General features: G+C 57.1%; 2 protein-coding genes across 5 annotated transcripts in view; both read left to right on the top strand.

The window, feature by feature from the left end:
- Positions 1-8,522, top strand: part of kank1a (KN motif and ankyrin repeat domains 1a) — a 21,562-nt gene extending 13,040 nt beyond the window's left edge. For all 4 annotated transcript variants that reach the window (XM_019866005.1, XM_019866007.1, XM_019866008.1 and 1 more), the window contains exons 3-12: positions 1,607-3,979; positions 5,247-5,375; positions 5,656-5,764; positions 5,865-6,029; positions 6,613-6,700; positions 6,932-7,151; positions 7,597-7,739; positions 7,885-8,085; positions 8,173-8,271; positions 8,353-8,522. In XM_019866005.1, coding sequence (XP_019721564.1) covers positions 1,607-3,979; positions 5,247-5,375; positions 5,656-5,764; positions 5,865-6,029; positions 6,613-6,700; positions 6,932-7,151; positions 7,597-7,739; positions 7,885-8,085; positions 8,173-8,271; positions 8,353-8,415 — 3,590 coding nt within the window. In that variant the 3' untranslated portion in view covers positions 8,416-8,522. The remainder of the gene's footprint in view (positions 1-1,606; positions 3,980-5,246; positions 5,376-5,655; positions 5,765-5,864; positions 6,030-6,612; positions 6,701-6,931; positions 7,152-7,596; positions 7,740-7,884; positions 8,086-8,172; positions 8,272-8,352) is intronic.
- A 154-nt stretch (positions 8,523-8,676) lies between these two features.
- Positions 8,677-17,059, top strand: part of LOC109513501 (doublesex- and mab-3-related transcription factor 1-like) — a 13,188-nt gene continuing 4,805 nt past the window's right edge. The window contains exons 1-4 of the mRNA XM_019866009.1: positions 8,677-9,439; positions 9,513-9,699; positions 10,992-11,128; positions 14,373-14,517. Coding sequence (XP_019721568.1) covers positions 9,047-9,439; positions 9,513-9,699; positions 10,992-11,128; positions 14,373-14,517 — 862 coding nt within the window. The 5' untranslated portion in view covers positions 8,677-9,046. The remainder of the gene's footprint in view (positions 9,440-9,512; positions 9,700-10,991; positions 11,129-14,372; positions 14,518-17,059) is intronic.

The raw sequence follows: 17,059 nt of genomic DNA, 5'->3' as shown, positions 1-17,059 counted from the left end.
CCCCCTCCCCGCCCCCCGTAAGAACGAGCACAGTGTAATCTTTGTACGGTCTTAGCCGGAGGCCAAAGCGGAGGTAGACGCCTGCCGAGTGACTCGAGTCCGGTGAGCGAGCCCCAAGTTTCTTTTTCTTGAAATGCCGCCTCGCGTTTTTGCAAATGGACGCCGCCGTTCGTGGCGAAGCGCGGCGGCTTTCCTTTCCTTTCCTTTCCTTTCCTTTCCTCAAGTTCCGCGCATAGCGGCCGCATTTAGAGCAGCCGGCCAGAGTGAGCGGAACCGGACGGCAAGACGGGAAGGGAAGGGCGGGCTGGGCTGAGCTGACTGCGACTTTGTTGGGGGTTTTGGGGGGGCTTGGGGACTTTGAGCACGTCGGCCGCACTGTTTTTCTTCTTCTTGATGCTGTCAAAGTCCGTCTCTCTCTCTCTCTCTCTGTCTGACACCGTCTGATCACATCGGTCGGCCAAACATGAGCTTTGACCGAGAAACCGCGAGCCAATTTGGACTTGCCTTTTGGAAAACAAACACCGTGTTGCGCTGCTCTGATCATAAAAATGGATTGATGTTTTTGCTTTGTTTATTTTGCAATCGATTCGATTTTTTTCTCCCTCTCTCTCTCTCTCTCTCTCTCTCTCTCTCTCGCCGTCTGATCACGTCGGTCGGCCAAACATGAGCTTTGACCGATAAACCGCGAGCCAAGTTGGACTTGTCTTTTGGAAAACAAACACCGTGTTCCGCTGCTCTGATAATAAAAATGGATTGCTGCTTTTGTTTTTTTTATTTTGCAATCTATTCGATTTTTGTCCCTCCCAACCACTCTCGTGAGGATAAGCGGCTCTGATATTGGACGGATAGCGAGATTTGAATTTGTGTTTTTCTTCTTTGATTTTCGGATGTTTTTTTGGAGGGGGGGAATATTTTTCTTACAATTTTTTTTTTTTTTTTTTTTTTTTTTAACAAGCGTTATTATTGGTTGGGCTCTTGTTGGTTTGTTTGATTGACAAGCGCATTTATTTTCTTGCAACGTTTTGGGTGGAACGATGAGACGAAATGTTCAGACCGCCGCGCGCGTGCATCTCTCGTCTGACCAGGCTTGTTTCGAAATAACGTGACATGCTGCCTCAAATATATTCTCCCGCGGTTTGCCTTCACGTGTTTGACATAGCTTTGGGCTGACTTAACTGCGCTCGCACTCGTGCTTGTCACTCACTTTCACTTAGTGTACGTGTGTGTGTGTGTGTGTGTGTGTGTGTGTGTGTGTGTGTGTGTGTAAGGCGAGTATGTACATGTGTTGTCAAATGATATGAATTGTCAGAAGAGACTCTACACTTTGACATTGTTCTTTCCTCTGCCTACCAATCAAATGAAACACGTTCCTCTTTTGGTTGCGCACCTCTGACCAAGACAGAAGGGGGCGGGGGGGGGGGGGGCCTTCTGCACAAATGCTTGTTGGACTCGGCATTGGCCCAACAGCGAAGGGGGCTTTCGATAAACAGTGGCTCATGAAAGCGTGTCCCAAAAGTGTCATGAAGACACCCGGGAAAGAAAATGCATGACATGCGCTCTCCTACCAAAGTCCGAATGACCTCCCCTTTTTCTGGCTCTGTTCCAGCACGAGACCAAAGATGTCGGAGCTCCGATAACGACCAAGACCCCGTGGCTCCGTACTCCGTGGAAACTCCATACGGTTTTCAGTTGGACTTGGATTTTCTCAAATATGTCGACGACATTGAGAGGGGCAACACCGTCAAGAAAGTGAGCATTCAGAGGAAGCCCAAAGGGGCCAAGCCGGGGCCGGGGGCGGCGGCGCCGCACCTCGACGCCGGGGCCGAATGGACGTCCGCCGACTCGCTCTCGTCCTCCAACAGCGACGACAAGCCGTCGCCGGTCTTGGTCAGCCCCAAGGCCCAGCTGACGGTCACCCTCCAAAGGGCGCCGTGCGAAGCCGCACCCCGGCGGTGCTCCGCCGGCGTCGCTGAACCCAAGCCGCTGCTGCCGCCGCCCTCGCCCGGATTGACGCCGCGCCACAACCCCCGCGTGGAGAAGACCCTGATGGAGACCCGGCTTCGCCTGGAGCAGGAGCGCCTGTTGATGGAGCCGCTGCCGCCGCCGCCCCGCCGCCGTCTGGGCTCCAGCGGCTCACTCTCGTCATACTCTGCGGCGGCCGGCCTGATCTCCCCCGGCGCCCCGCCGCCCCTGGCCCTCGACGGTCCGGCCCACAATGGAGAGTACAACCCTTACTACCCGCCGTCCGCCGGCAGCTCCGTCCGCCACAGCCCCCCGAGCTCCGGCGCGGCCACGCCGGCGACCAACGTCAGCCCGATGCACCTTCAGCAGATCCGCGAGCAGATGGTCGTCGCCCTGCGCAGGCTGAAGGAGTTGGAGGAGCAGGTGAAGACCATCCCCATCCTGCAGGTGAAGATCGCCGTTCTTCAGGAGGAGAAGAGACAGTTGGCCGCCCACTCCAAAGGTCCGGGCGCTTTCCGCAAGCGCTCCTGCAGCGTGGGCAGCGCCGAGCAAATGGAGAGCCCGGCCCCCGTCCCAAAAGAGACGGCGCTGCGCATCGACGAGCCCCAGCACCTGGAAGAGTTCCGGCGTCTGGCCGCCGAGGTCCAAGCTCTGGAGCGCACCGCCCTTGACAACGGCGATTCCGAAAACCAGATTCGGAACCGGGCCCTTCGAAAGTCCGTCGGCGTCGTTACCGACGAAAACATGAACAGCCTCCGAATCCGGGCCGGGAAAGCGCCGCGGGAGCGCGGCCGCCGGGACGCGGCCGTGGCCACGGAGCCCCGGGACACCCGCGGCGCTTCGGTGGGCGTCACCGAGGCCATGCTGGGCCTGACCGGCGAGGCGGAGAAGGAGCTGGAGCTCCAGCGGCGGACCATCGAGGCGCTGAAAGACGACATCTACCGCTTGGAGGTGCAGCTGAAAGAAGCCGCTCACCAGGCCGAGATGGCCAAGCTCAAGCTGGAGCTGCGGGCGGCCGGCGGCTCCGGCAAGAAGAAGGCCGACAAGGGCTCGACCGTCAGGCCCGAGACCTACAGCGTCTGCGTGGAGGCCAAAGTCCCGGTGCGCAGCCGGGGCGTCGGCGACCGGCTCGTCTCGGAACCTCAGAGCTCGTCCGTCGGGGTGTCGTGTCGCCCCAGCGTGTCGAGCGTCGCCGTCGGACCCGATCAAAGTTTGGAGGCCGCCCGCGAGCGCCGGCCGGTCGGGCTGTGCGAGGCGGGAACCAACACGGCGGAGTCTCTGGACTGCTCGGCCGTCTGCAAACCGATGGCGCAGTTGCTCAAGGAGACGCGATCGGTCGCCAGCGGCGACTGTTCCGCGGACGTCCGGGCGGTGTCCCGAGGGACCGACCCGGCGTTTGCGGCCAAAGCCGACTCCTGCGTGATGGCGGCGCCGGAGTCCGCCACGCAACAGACCAACACCGAGACCGAAGCGGTCAGCAGGTCCACCAACACCGAAACGCCGGCGCTGAGCGACTCCTCCACCAACACGGCCGCCGCCGAAACGCGAACGGTCGCCGCCGGAGAGGGCCTGATCAAAGACGTCCTCTCGGTCGCAAAGCTTCGCTCGGTCGCCGTGGGGACCGAGTCGCTCCTCGGCCCGTCCTGCGCCGCCAAGACCCAAGACTTTGGCGTGGGATCCGTCAGCATTCACGAGAACTTCCTCCTCGGTTTAAAAACGCGCAACATGGCGTGCGGGCCCTCGCAGCTCCCCGAACCAAGCCAAGGCGGCCAAGGCGGCGCCGGCCTGGACCACTACATCGAGAGAGTGCAGAAGCTGCTGCGGGAGCAACAGATGCTGCTGGCGGAGAACTACAGCGAGCTGGCCGAGGCCTTCGGGCAGCCCCACTCCCAGTTTGGAGCCATCAACAGCCAGCTGGTCAGCACGCTCTCCTCCATCAACTCGGCCGTGAGAAGCGCCGGCGCCGAGGACCTCCCGGAGCCCCGGCGGGCCCGAGCGGACGCCGCCGCCCGCTCAGGTCGTTGCCTTTGGCCCGCGTGCCGCGTCGTGGCTCTGCGCGGGCTCATGTGCAAACACACCCAAGTGGCGCGCTAAAAGCGGCCGCTCAGGAGACGTTTGTCGGAGATTCAACTCAATACGAGCACGTTCGATGCGGCCGAGTCGCGCTGTACTCATGGCCGTTATTTTTTTCAATGGGAAAAGCGACTCTTTCCTTTCCGGCTTTTCTTTGGGTACCGTCGCCCGGCCTCCTGCCCGAATACGGCCGGGATAGGCCCCAAAAACGTACCCCGCGGAAGAATACTCATCATGTTGATCAGAGTTTTTTGAAAAATGCTGAAAATACCCACAAAATAATCAAGAATTCAATCATTGAGTTTGCTTTCCTCCAATTTTTCCCTTTTTTTTGACAGATTACATCCCGTTCCAAATTGAAACTGTTCAGCTCATTGTCACTGACGCCCAAAATTCTCACTTTGCGAAATTCCAAGTTTTCCCCGTGACAACAGCCACGAAATCCCCCCAAAATGGCCGATTCCCACTGCTCTGTTTTTTTTCAAAATTTGCAAATTTCTGAAGCCAGGAAGGAATTCTGGGGGGGTTGGGGGGTTATGCTCCCCCTGCCCCCTCCCTCGACATCTCTGGAGCCATATCCACAAACCCTCGTTTGTCCATTTGCGGAGCGAGCCCTGAGAGGGAAAGTGCGGACGCGACGGCAGGCACGTCGTCATACGGGAAGGCCAACCGTTGCGCTTTTGGGGAAGGGAGCCGGACGCGGCCATCGCACCCGCCCTGGCTTTGTTTTTGTCCCTCCCTCCCAACACCTCGTGCCAATTCGCGGCCACCTCGCTGTTACGTAAGCCCGCTCTCACATTCTTGGTCCCGTGGCGCAGCTCCCTCCGCCTCGGGTCGTTCTCTCCGGAATGCAAAGTCACAGTGCCGTTACCCCGACTCGCGACTGCCCCCTCAAACGCAGGACCCGCCGCATTCCGCGCTCGACTGTGGCGCGGTGTTTTGAGTCGGCGTGATTTGACAAGCCGCTAAAAGTATTGGCCAAATCTACTGTCCGCGCGTGCGTCTTTGAGCGGTCACTGAATGCGTAGCGCAGCATCCCAATGTTCCTCCTAGAAATAGCGGACAGCCTGAAGAATCCAAATCGCGAGGTCCTTCACCGACCCCCGACCCCTCGTTGTCCGACGCCGCGCCGCCGCTATTTGCGCTGGTCCCGGGCATCGATAAATGACGTGTGGGAGTCCTCTTTCAAACTGTTTCTTCTGGCCTTTCAGACGCCGCGCCCGAGACGCGGGGAGACCAAGCCGCCGAGACGCAAATTGGGGATCGGCAGCCGCAGCAGCAGATGAGCGCGGCCGAGCAGAAGAGCCGCATGGACCTGCAGATGTCCACGGCGCTGCACGGTGGGAGACGCCGGCTTCCGTACGCCAACTCTCGGCGGAGTCCGCTAAGAAATGGCGTCCGCCGCAAAACAACGTGGCCATAAAATACAGACCAAAAACATTTCTATTATTATATTTTATTTATTTATTTTTTTTTTTGCTTGCATGCTTGAATTGTGCAAGTAAAAAATGAATCGGATTTTTCCCGATTATTGACGATTGCTATTTTGGGAATGTCGCGTAACGAAATAAGAACAATGTCATGAGGAGAAAAAAAACAAAGCAAGTCCATCTATTCCAGGTCGGCCTTGCGACGCCAACGCGCTGAAGTCCATCATGAAGAAAAAAGACGGGCCAGCCGACGGCGGCGGCGCCAAGAAGAACCTGCAGTTTGTGGGCGTCAACGGCGGGTGCGTGGCGTCGCTTTTGAGTGTCAGGCGAGGTTTCCCGGCGAAGCGCCTCCTTCCTCAACCTCCTTCCCCCCACCCCCTCGTGTGCCCTGTGGAGCAGCTACGAGACCACTTCCAGCGACGACTCCAGCTCGGAGGAGGGCAGCTCCTCCGCATCGGAGGAGGACGAGGACGACGAAAATGAGACGGAGGAGAAGCACGGCCGGGACGACGCGCCGGAGAGGACGGCGGGAGGAAGTGCCGATGAGCAGGAGCCCAGAGAAAGGTGGGCCAATGGCTGCCTTTCTCTTCATACGTGCACACACGCGCAACAATTCGGGGTCAGCTTCGGCAACGGGTGCGATTCTCCATGCAAACGTCCGTATTGTGCGGGTCAAACTCGGAATGAAAACGTGTGAAAAGGCGGAGCGGCGTTGAAAGCGCGACCCCGCAAACGGAGCAAAACATTCTTGCTCGGCGGGTTGCTGCTGTTCTTGGAGCCGCAAACTAATTGGCTCCGCTGGGCACAGTTGCCGACGCTCTTTCAATAAATGTCGCCAACTGCGCCCACTAATTGGCTTCGTGCGCCGAGGCGCGCGTCAAGGCATTGCTGTCATTTTTTTTTTTTTTTTTTTTTTTTTTTGTGGGCACATTTAAGGACGGGCCCCGGGGGAGTCGTTCCCTATGCTTATATCGACTCAAAATGCTTCTCTATGTTCTTGAGGAATTTTGCCTGCTTTTTGAAACTTTAAAATCGAATAACTTCCATCATTCAAACCACTTTCTCCATTCCAGCTCTTTTTCCAGAGACATTAGCAAGGCATTGCTGTTTTTTTTTTTTTTTTTTTTTTTTTTGTGGTCACATTAAGGTACGAGCTCAGCGAGAAGTTGTTGGCGGCGTGCAACGTCCTCAAAGTTCACCTCAGCAAGCCCGACGACGTGAGCGCTAAAGACCTGGTGAGACTTTGCATTTGCCTTCCTCTGCTCGATTGCGGCTGAGCTGCGGTGGCGCCGGACGGCCTTTTCACCCAACCCACGTTTGCGGCCACTTGTTTGAACGCGTGGCAAATGGATAGAAAATGGGACACATCCGCTCACTGCCCGATGTCTGCGCGGGAGACGGACGTGAGCGGTGGCCAACAGCAGCTCCTGCACGACTGTTCTTTTTTGTTTTTGTTTCTCCCGCAGAGGGCAAGCGTCAACGCGGTGCAGCACGAGTGGTTCCGCGCCTCCAGCCAGAAGGCGGCATCGGCGTCTGCCGTGGCGGACTACCTGGCGGCGTTCGGGGCCGTCTCCCCAAACGTGCTGCGCCACGTGGTCAACATGGCCGACGGCAACGGCAACACGGCGCTGCACTACAGCGTGTCGCACTCCAACTTCCCCGTGGTCAAGAAGCTTCTGGACGCCGGTGAGTTGCCGCGCGGCCACGCGGCGCATCCTCGGCCAAAGCGGCTTCCCATCGACTTCCTTGAGCCGCGAGTGTGGCCGTGCGGGCGCTTGTAGGGGCGGAGCGCGTTCTCGCAACGAAAATGTTTGCCTGGAGTGGAAAACAAAACAAAAAATAGTTGAAATGTGTATCATAAATTAAAAAGTAAAAAAAATTGAGCGGAAAGGTAGAAGTCCTCCATGGCCGATGCGCTTTGGGCCGTTTGTAGAATGGAACAAGCAGCCAAACGAGAGACAAATGAGAACACTCGCCATTGCGGCTCCCGCTCTTGATGTCAGTCGCTAGGCCGCGCCCCTTAAAGGCACACATCCAACGCATGACTATGACAGCACCAGCCACACCTGCTCATTTCTTGACATTCTTTCTCAGAAGCTGCTCGTGTGTGTGTGTGCGTGTGCGGTCGCAGACGTGTGCAACGTGAACCAGCAGAACAAGGCGGGCTACACGCCCATCATGTTGGCGGCGCTGGCCACCGTGGAGACGCCCGCAGACATGCGCATCGTGGAGGAGCTCTTTGGGAAGGGCGACGTCAACGCACGCGCAAGTCAGGTCGGTGCGGCGGGCGAATCTGCCAACACCAACTCGGTGTGTTTTTCGAAAAACACACCGGAAATCTTCCGGCGTGAGCTTCTGCGGCCGCAACGAGGCGGCCGTGTGAAAATGGGACCGAAATGCAGGCGTGTTTTTCCCTCAGGCGGGCCAGACGGGCCTGATGCTGGCGGTGAGCCACGGCCGCATGGACATGGTGCGGGCGCTGCTGGCCAACGGCGCCGACGTCAACGTGCAGGACGACGAGGGCTCCACGGCGCTCATGTGCGCCAGCGAGCACGGACACGCCGACATCGTCAAGCTCCTGCTGGCCCAGCCCGGCGCCGACGCCACGCTCAGCGACAGCGTGAGTCGCCGCGCCGCCCCAAAACCCAAAACGTTCGGCGAGTCGCAAAATCGCTTGGAGTCAATCGTCACCTTTCATTTTGTTTAGGACGAGAGTAACGCCCTGTCCATCGCTTTGGAAGCCGGCCACAAGGACATCGCCGTCCTGCTTTACGCGCACGTCAACTTCTCCAAAGCGCAGTCGCCTGTACGCGCCGCAGCTTCTTGGAATGACGTTCGAAATGATTTGCTGTTGTCTCACACTTTGGCCGTCTTTTGTCCTTTTCAGGGAACCCCCCGGCTGGGCCGCAAGATGTCGCCGAGCCCCACGCGCAGGGGCGCCTTCGATTAGCCTCTCGGAGGCTGACGTTAGCGCATCAGAGGCTAGTTTTCGCTCATCCAACTCAACAGGTACTTTTGGTCCAGAGTGGCTACCGCTCCGAGGCTATTGCTACCGACTCCCAAACTATTGGTCGAAACTCCCAAGGCTAGCGACTCTGAGGCTAGCATTAGCAACTTGCGGGCTAGCATTGGTGACTCTTCACTGCCTTATTAGAGCCCAAGTGGACACTTTGGGCCTTACCTTCTCCCCCCACTTGCTAATATGGATGTAACCGGCTGGTGCCTCACACCGTGCGTTTGGTGTTCCACAGGGATACGAACAAGGCCACCATCTTTTTTTTTTTAAATGTAAATCAGCCTCCAAATGTGTCTTTTTTTCCACTTGTCTGTTATTGGGGCCCGGTGTAAATAGTGCTGATCTCCGGGCCGAGATCAGCAACTTGTCTCCCAACCCTTTGTATCAATTTCAAAAGAAAGACCACATGTATTTATCAAAGTATACTTTGGAAAGCACATCATCTTTGTACATACCATATGTATGGAGTCTAGTATTGTGGTTTCCGCTTTCTGTGTCACTGACATGAGCGTCATTTTGCGTAAATGTCATCATGTAACAATAAAGATCAATCAAAGTCCACACAATGCGCCACCACCACTGCACCTACTGCAACTCCTGCTTGTGGAAAATAACTCCCACACTTGTAAAAAAAAAAAAAAAAAAGTTGCTGCAGGGCGGCGGGGGAGGACCGGCGTCCTCTCCCCCTCCCTCTGCCATCTTCATCCCGACCACAACCACGACTGGTCATTTGCGAGCACGCCCGGCCATGAGCGAGAGGCCTCCATCCAGCTCGGCGTCGCCGCCGCCTCTGCCGCCGCCGCAGCAGCGCGGGCCTCGGACGCCCAAGTGCTCCCGTTGCCGCAACCACGGCTACGTGTCGCACCTGAAGGGCCACAAGCGCTTCTGCAAGTGGAAGGACTGCCATTGCGACAAGTGCAGGCTCATCGCCGAGAGGCAAAGGGTCATGGCGGCTCAGGTAAAGTCACGCGCGCACCCCCGCGAGCGCAGATGTGGCTTCGCCGTCGCCCAAGTCATTTGTTGCCTCGCAGGTTGCCCTGAGGAGGCAGCAAGCTCAGGACGAGGAGTTGGGCTTTTGCAGCCCCGTAAAGCTGGCCGCCCCGCCGTCCTCGGTCAAAATCGAAGACGAGCCCCACTACCTGTTCGCTGCCGAAGGACGACCCCTGACCCCGGCCGCCGATTCTTCTGCTGCTGCTTCTTCTCTGCCGGCAGCCACAGGTGAGGCGACAGTTGTCAAACCCGCGCAGGCAAGCCAACAGTCCCGAGGGCCGAAAGAATCAGCAGGTGGGGTGGGGGTGAAGGTGGAGGGGCATGTCATGGAAAATAGACTTTTTGCACCCAGGTCGTCGGGTCTCTCGAGTGCTTTCCCTCTGACCAATTTCTTCCCATTTGTGTTTTCCAACATGCAAACTCAAGGCCCGAGGGCCGGATCTGGCCCGCCGCCTCATTTGACGTGGCCCGCGAAAGCCAAACAAGCATGTGGGCCAAAACGGGTCCGGAAATTTCCAATATTTTGCAACCCCAACCCCCTTCTTCCAGTAACCGGAAAACCATTTGATCAAGTGGAAATGCTTTCCACGCTTTCGTTTTTTTCCGTTGTTCTTTTTTTCATTCCTCGATGTGTGTGTGTGTGTGTATATGGTTAGCGACTTGGAATATAGATCATTTCCCACGGCGCACAGCGTGGGAGGCAGCGAACAAACGGCGAAAAAACGTCACTCGCTTGAGTTTTTGGCCGCTTGATCAAAAGCACGGCGTGTCCTTGGCGCAGCCGCATTCAAGTTATCGCCGCGCCGTGCTCGGGAAATCCTGCGCCTAAGGGCCAAAAAGGGGCGCGAGTGTTCCCGGCCGTATCTGGGAGCGCATTCTTAGGAGGCGAGCGCGGCATGACAGGCCAAGGCCGCCGCCGTCGTCACGGGAGCGGGAACAAAAAGGAGGCGAGCACGCGACGACTCTGCGGTGACGAGTGACGGCCCGACGCCGGCGCATGAGGTCAGCCGGGGCGCAAGACAGAACAAGGCGGCTTTGGAAGAAAAGGCCGCTCGCCTCAGCCGGCTGACGCGCGCGCGGCCGTTAGGGGGCGCCCTTGACTTGCTTTGCATCCCCCCCTAGTGTCAACTTCTGTGCTACTCGCTCAAAAGTCTCTTACTTCAACAGCCAATCAGAACCTTTCAACATCAAAATATGTCTAAGCAATTATTAAACAGCAGAATATAATTTTATATATTCTTAACATGAAATAATAGGATGCTCAAACGTAACATGATAATAATTAACATCAGCTTCCACATGCACTCTTGTTGTCATTTAACTTGTGTGGTTCATTTTGATCCACTTGCAGTTTCTGGTGGCTACGTCGTATTTGGAATCATCTTGAGTGAATTCATTTTTGCAAAAAGCTTTTCGTGCTCATCTGTGTTCCTTCTCGGGATTGTCTCCCCCCTCCGCGGTCCGTTCGGGGGGAGCCCGACGAGTGACCAGTGCGCCCGTGCCCGCTTTGTGTCGCTCAGGTGGGGCGGGCGGCGGCGGCAGGCCCCTCGGCGACCTCCGGGCCGAGCCGCAGTTGGAGAACCCCTACGAGCATCTGTACCAGCCCCCCTGCTACTCGGCCTACTACGCCAACGCGTACAACTTCCAGCCGTACCAGGTGGGCGCCGCCGGCGACCTTCCTTTCCGAACGAGACCGTCGAGGGGCAGCCTCGCTCACGTCGCGACCACCGCGTTGCCGGCTCGCGAGCGTTTGGCGGAGGGAGGGGGGGCGCCACAGTTTTGCTTTCTTTCTTTTCCAGTGGCGGAAGAATGGCGGTGTCAAAGCCAGGCCTTTGTCGCCGCCTTGCCAGAAACCTTGAAAGCCCCTCTGACTGTGAAGGCTGGCTTGTTAAGAGTTTTTGAAAACAAACCAAACAGCTCACCCGCAATTGGAAATTTCCTCAGTGAAATAAAAGAGAAAAACGCTTGGGGGGGAAAAAAAACGAGAACTGACTGAAACTTGAAGGTCATTCGGTTAAAGGAAGAAGGTAAGATCAAACACAGTTGTTTGAAGACCCTTGTTGACATTTTTATCTTGAACTCGACCAACATTCTGTACGTTGAGGGGTTCGTAGTTTTGGAATGGATGGCTTTTACGTCAAGATTGGGCAAAAAAGGAGAGATCGACTTCGTTCGTTTGAACGCAGCCTTTATTTTTTTTGAACGTCTGCTCCGCAACTGCGGAACGAACGAGAACACACCCCCTTCCGGTAACGAAAACACTTCTTGCTTTTCTTCAGCCAATCAGACGCAAGCGACGTAAGAATGTTTCAGCAATTATGAAACAGAATATCATTTAGGTACCTGTAGCATAAAAGAATATCATGCTCAAATATACAATGTTAATAATTAACAATTTAACAAAAGCTTACAATTCAATTTAACCCCCCCAAAACAAACAAACGAATACTGAAATGAATAAAACCGAAACTTGCTCTCTAAAAGTAATGCAACCTAAATGATTTTTTTTTAAAAAAAAGCACATCGAAATACAAATTAGTGGCCGGCAAAAAATGTCTGTGTCAGCTATTTTTTGAAAGGCATCATTACCCCCAAATAAAATGGATTGATTTCAATCAATCAAATTAAATCATCATTCCCCATCGAAATGCACCAAAAAGCCACGAATCTATTCCAGCCCCCCACCACCCCCCACCGCACACAAAATTGGCTGTGCAACGGACTCAAAAAGCCTCTGTGACAAGAGTCAGCTTCGACAGAGCAGCAAGAATAGATGCCCGTGAGTTGTGCTTTATTTTCTGTCGACACAAGTGTTGCCCTCAAACATGTTTTTTAACTCCGCTACACAGATGCTATTCGTTAGCCTGTCTTGGGTATTTTGTCTCATTTGTTAGCATAAGATGACCATTCATTTGGAAAAGCTGTGTGTGGGTGTGGGTGTTTTTTAAGATGCTGGGTGCTTCTCTTGGTTTAATCTTTCGTTTGTCTTTCTGAAGAATTGTCCATCATTTTCCTAACAACCAGCTTGCTTGTTGCCACATCCCTTGATTTGAGTTGACTGCCACCTTGAGAGCTCCAATTTTTCATCGCACTTCAAAGCCAAAAATGGATTGAAAAAAATCAAATGAGACAATTTCGGGAGGGGGGGGGGGGAATCTTGCAGGCCCCTTGCTGCCGTAAATGCTCACTTAGCCGGATAACAAGCGCGCCCGCGAGCGTGCCAGCGGCATGCGGTTCCGAGCTCCACGCCGCCTTCGCTTCAGCATATCTCGATGGCGTCGGCCATAAACGAGCTTTGCGAGTTGAACAGATGGGCGCCCTAACTCCCGAGCAATCCGGAACGAGGCGTTTCAGTTTTCAGGATAAATGTTTGCGCCCCCGCCCCGAGTAGCAACGTCGGGGTCACCGCGCGCTCGGCGCTTGAAGCGGCGCTGCCCGAATTGCAAAGGTTAATGGGATTGTGTGTCGGCGCGGGGAGGAGCCGCTCCGCCTCAGCGCGCACGGGGGGTGGGGGGGGGGGCGGAAGCCGGCGCATTAATGCTCATCGCTTAGCACTCCTTAGCATAATTTAGCCATCCCGCTCTGTGATTGATGGCGATTTTAGCCAAGCTGTCATCTGGAGCTGATTCAAATTCAGACGCTCGCTTCCTCGCGTTTGCGTCAAAAGTGAAGGTGCCTCGCACGCGCGACGCTTGTCTAGGGTCTGTCTGGTTTTTTTTTTTTTGTATGTCCTGGTAGGGAGCCGGTCATCTTCACGGCGACCCCGGGGCGTCCAAAATCGGGAACTCGCTCCTCTTTTCAAACCCCACCCGAGGGTGGCCTGGCAAGCGGCAGCCGCAAAGAAAGAACCGGCCGCGGCCTTTATGGCTGGACCTATTCGGCCTCCCTGTTTCAAGAAGGCGAGCGCTGAAATTGACAAAACATCTCAGCCGCCCGAAAGTGGTCAATTCCAATGAAGGCGAAGGCTTCACAAGTCAACGCGCGTCCACCGAGCAGCGTCGGCCGCGGTTTCGGTCGCGCCACGAGCAACGAGGGAGGAAACGCGCGGCGGCTTATCTGCGCGGCATCGGACGCGCCGCACACTCGGCGGCGCGTCCGATGCCGCGCAGCTGCCGGCAAATCAAATGAGGGCGCGCAGACGCCAGATGCTGCCTGATAACTCGGTGCGCGGCATCGGACGCGCCGCACACTCGGCGGCGCTTGGCCGCCGCGCAGCTGCCGGCAAATCAAATGAGGGCGCACAGACGCCAGATGCTGCCTGATAACTCGAGTCCACACCTCCCAGGGAGGGACGAGACCAACGTTCGACATTTGGAGTCCTTTCGACCAAGGGGGAGGTCTTCAACTTTGCAAGTCGGCGGTTCCTCGAACCCGCCGGAGCGTTTGCCGCTTGTCACCGGCGTTGTCGCGCACCTGTGGAGCCTGCGCCGCTTCCCCTCTCGTCTGCAGAAGGGACGAAAACGGTTCTCGGCTCCCGTTTAGCCAAATGCGCATTCCCCCAACGCCAATTATCGGAGCCAGAGGGCAACCGCGTCGGCGCCTCGCGCCAACTCGGGCGGAGGTCTCGAAAGGAGCCGCCGCTGTCCAAACGCTCGGACTCGGGATTGAGCGTCTGATGACGAGAATGAGAAGGGGGTGGGTTGCGCGCGGGGCCCCTCGCTTCGCCGTCCCATCCGGGCTGTATTTTTCAGAGCCGAATGTCACTTGGAGAACCGTTTATAAAGCTGTCAGCCAGCCGATGGTGTGGACGAGGCGGCTGACGGATGCTTCTTGGCGCTGACAGAAATCACATTGCGTAAAAAAAAAAAAAAAAAAAAAAGCCAAATTGAAAATGCGGCCTTTTTGCTCCGAAGGACTCTGTGATGAGCGCGTGTGTCTTTGTGGTTGTTGTTCCCGGGCAGGTGGCCCACGGCGACGGCGGCCACAACGCGTCCCCGCAGTACCACGTGCACCCGTGCTACTCGGCGGCCGCGTACCTCCCCCAGGACCCGGGCCCCTCCTTCTTCAGCCTGGAGGACGGCGACTGCTCCCAGGCCGCGGCCGCCCGTGAGTGACCCGCCGCGTGCGTGCAGCGCGGTCGAGACGCCTTCGAGAGCGTCTTGCAAAACCCGGCCCATTTGACTTGCGTTCCGACGACATCTCCGCCGTGTTTGGTGTCACATTTTGACTCAACTCAAGCGTATTTGCCGAGCACTTTAAAACAACCGGCGCCGTCCGCAAAGCGCCGGGCGCGGAGCAAAAAATATTCATGTAATAAAACAATCAACGAAAGAGTCCAACTAAAAATCGCGTCTCAGGCTGAGGCAAAAGCCAAAGAAAAAAAAAAGAGGGAGGGAAAAGGCGCCGTCCCCTCGAAGCCTCGGGAGGTCCGGTAGGGATTGGAAAAGAAATGATCGGCTCGAAAATGGGGAGCCAGCGTAGGAGTGATGCGCTCCCTCCCTCCCTCCCTTTTTCGGGGACCATTCAAAAGGCGAGCGGCGGCATTTTGGAGCGACTGGAATGGAGGATTGGCGTGACAGTCATGCGGCCGACATGCGACGAAGGAATGACGGTTTCAGAGCGCTCGTTCCAGAAAGGAAGGAGACGCTTGACTTGAGCCAGCTTGACTGTTTTCCTGAAGGATGGGCGACAAAAAAAGGGATGAGGCCTTCACCCAAAAAAATCGAATCAAAGCTGTGAATGTTGACTCTCAACGCCAATCGCAGCAGCTCCGACAGCGCCCCCAAAAGTTCCACCCGGACACGCATGGGCGGCTCCAGCAGCCCCGCATGTGCTTCAAATTTGTTTTGGACTTTCACCCGCCTGTTTCCCGTGAGGGCGCCTCGCCTCGCCTCGCCTCCGCCCCTCCCGCCGCCCGAGGCTTTGCGCTCCATTACGAGAGCACAAGCGCTTCCCCCGCGGGTGGTCCCGCATTGGGTAGCGGCCCCCAATTGTCCCCCCCCCCACCCCCTCCCTCACCGAACAGGAAACGCCGGCCATGACATCCAGCACACCTGCGATAACGAATAATACGCCTCACCTCAACACGGAGGATGAAACGTGACATTTAGTCAGCGTGTCTCCTGCAAGGAGATGTCGGGGGGTGTGAGGACGTTCCGCACGACCTTGAAGCGCCGCCGAGAGGACGCGCTAATCTTATCCGGCCGAGGCGCCGTTCGGCCGGTAAGAATAAGCGCACCATTCTCGCGCGCGTCGTCGCCGTTGACTGATTTGGCACGGATTCCCCATCTTATCAGACGTTTGGTCGCCATCCAACACGCGGGCGCTTTTCACAAACGAGAACGGGCCTCGCCCGAGGCGACGTGTCCGCGCTGCCGAGAGGACGCGCTAATCTTATCCGGCCGAGGCGCCGTTCGGCCGGTAAGAATAAGCGCGCCGTTCTCGCGGGCGTCATCGGCGTTGACTGATTTGGAGGGACGCCACCTTTTGGGGAAGTCTCTTCTCGGCGATCCCATCCTGGATCAAGTCGAGACTCGTCCGTTCTCTTCTTTGAATCTTCTGTCTTGCGTGAAGAGGCGACGAAAGCCATCCATCCGTTTTCTTCTGCTCTTTCATCCCTTTCCCCAGCCACTTCATTTAGGGATCACCAAGCCTTGCCAGAGCGGTGGGGGAGTCTCCGCGGGGTGGCCTCCGGGCCTCCCGCCGGTGGGACGTGCCCGGAGACTCCAGAAGGAGGGCCGGTTCAGACCCCCTGCCGGGAAACCGGCGTCCCGGTCCTTCACGATCCGCGGCTCGTGACCAAGAGAACCCGAATCGAGTCGGTTCATCGAGAGCTCGGTCTTTCGGCTCAACTCATCCATCCGCCTGTCAATCTCCCGCTCCAAAGGCGCTCGGAAGCCCCGAGCCGAAGATGGGGCTCCGCCCTTTCCCTACGGAGGACCTCGGATTTGGAGGCGCCGACGCTCATCGCTTTTGAGCTTCGCGCGCGCTGGCCAAAGTTCGACGACCGCTTGGGAAAGCGGAGACCCACGACTGGGATCCCCCAACCGAACCGAACCGACCCGCACCTCAAAAGCCTTTGCGTCAACAGAATCGGTTGGCGAGGGGCGGCCCCGGAGAGTCCGAATTCAGAGCAAACTGTGCCGACAACACTCCCAGAGTGACGCCATCCTGTCAGGGATCGGCGTTGGGCGCGAAGCGTTTGGGACCGCCAACGAAAAGACTGGGGGGGCCATGTCCTCTGGTTACCGGGACGCCGGAGGAAAGCGGACCCGATTTCCCGCCTGCTTCGCGGTATTCGGGGCGAAAGGCGCCGGAGGCCCAATGCCGGATGTTTTCCGGCCGCCGCGACCCCCGCGTCAAAGCGCGCCACCGCGCTCCGGCGTCCCCGTTTGCCCGAAGCGGAGACGACAGAAGAAGCCAACTTTGGTCAACTCGGTCCCGAACAAAGCTGTCCAAAAGCGCAGCGGCCGGCAACGGGAACCGACGGGGAGGCGCCTCGCCCCTCCCCAACGGCGCCGCGGCAGATTGATGGGGGCTTCCGAAGCCGGCCGGGGCTAATCACTTGGCCAAATACAGAGATCCAAATAACCTTCAGGAGCAGCGCCCGCCGTCCTTTCCCCCGCCCATCGACAATCGCCCCCCCCGC

The sequence above is a fragment of the Hippocampus comes genome, unplaced genomic scaffold (assembly GCF_001891065.2).
Source record: "Hippocampus comes isolate QL1 unplaced genomic scaffold, H_comes_QL1_v1.1 scaffold190, whole genome shotgun sequence".
Classification (NCBI taxonomy): Eukaryota; Metazoa; Chordata; class Actinopteri; order Syngnathiformes; family Syngnathidae; genus Hippocampus; species Hippocampus comes.
This window is presented reverse-complemented; position numbering and strand designations above follow the sequence as displayed.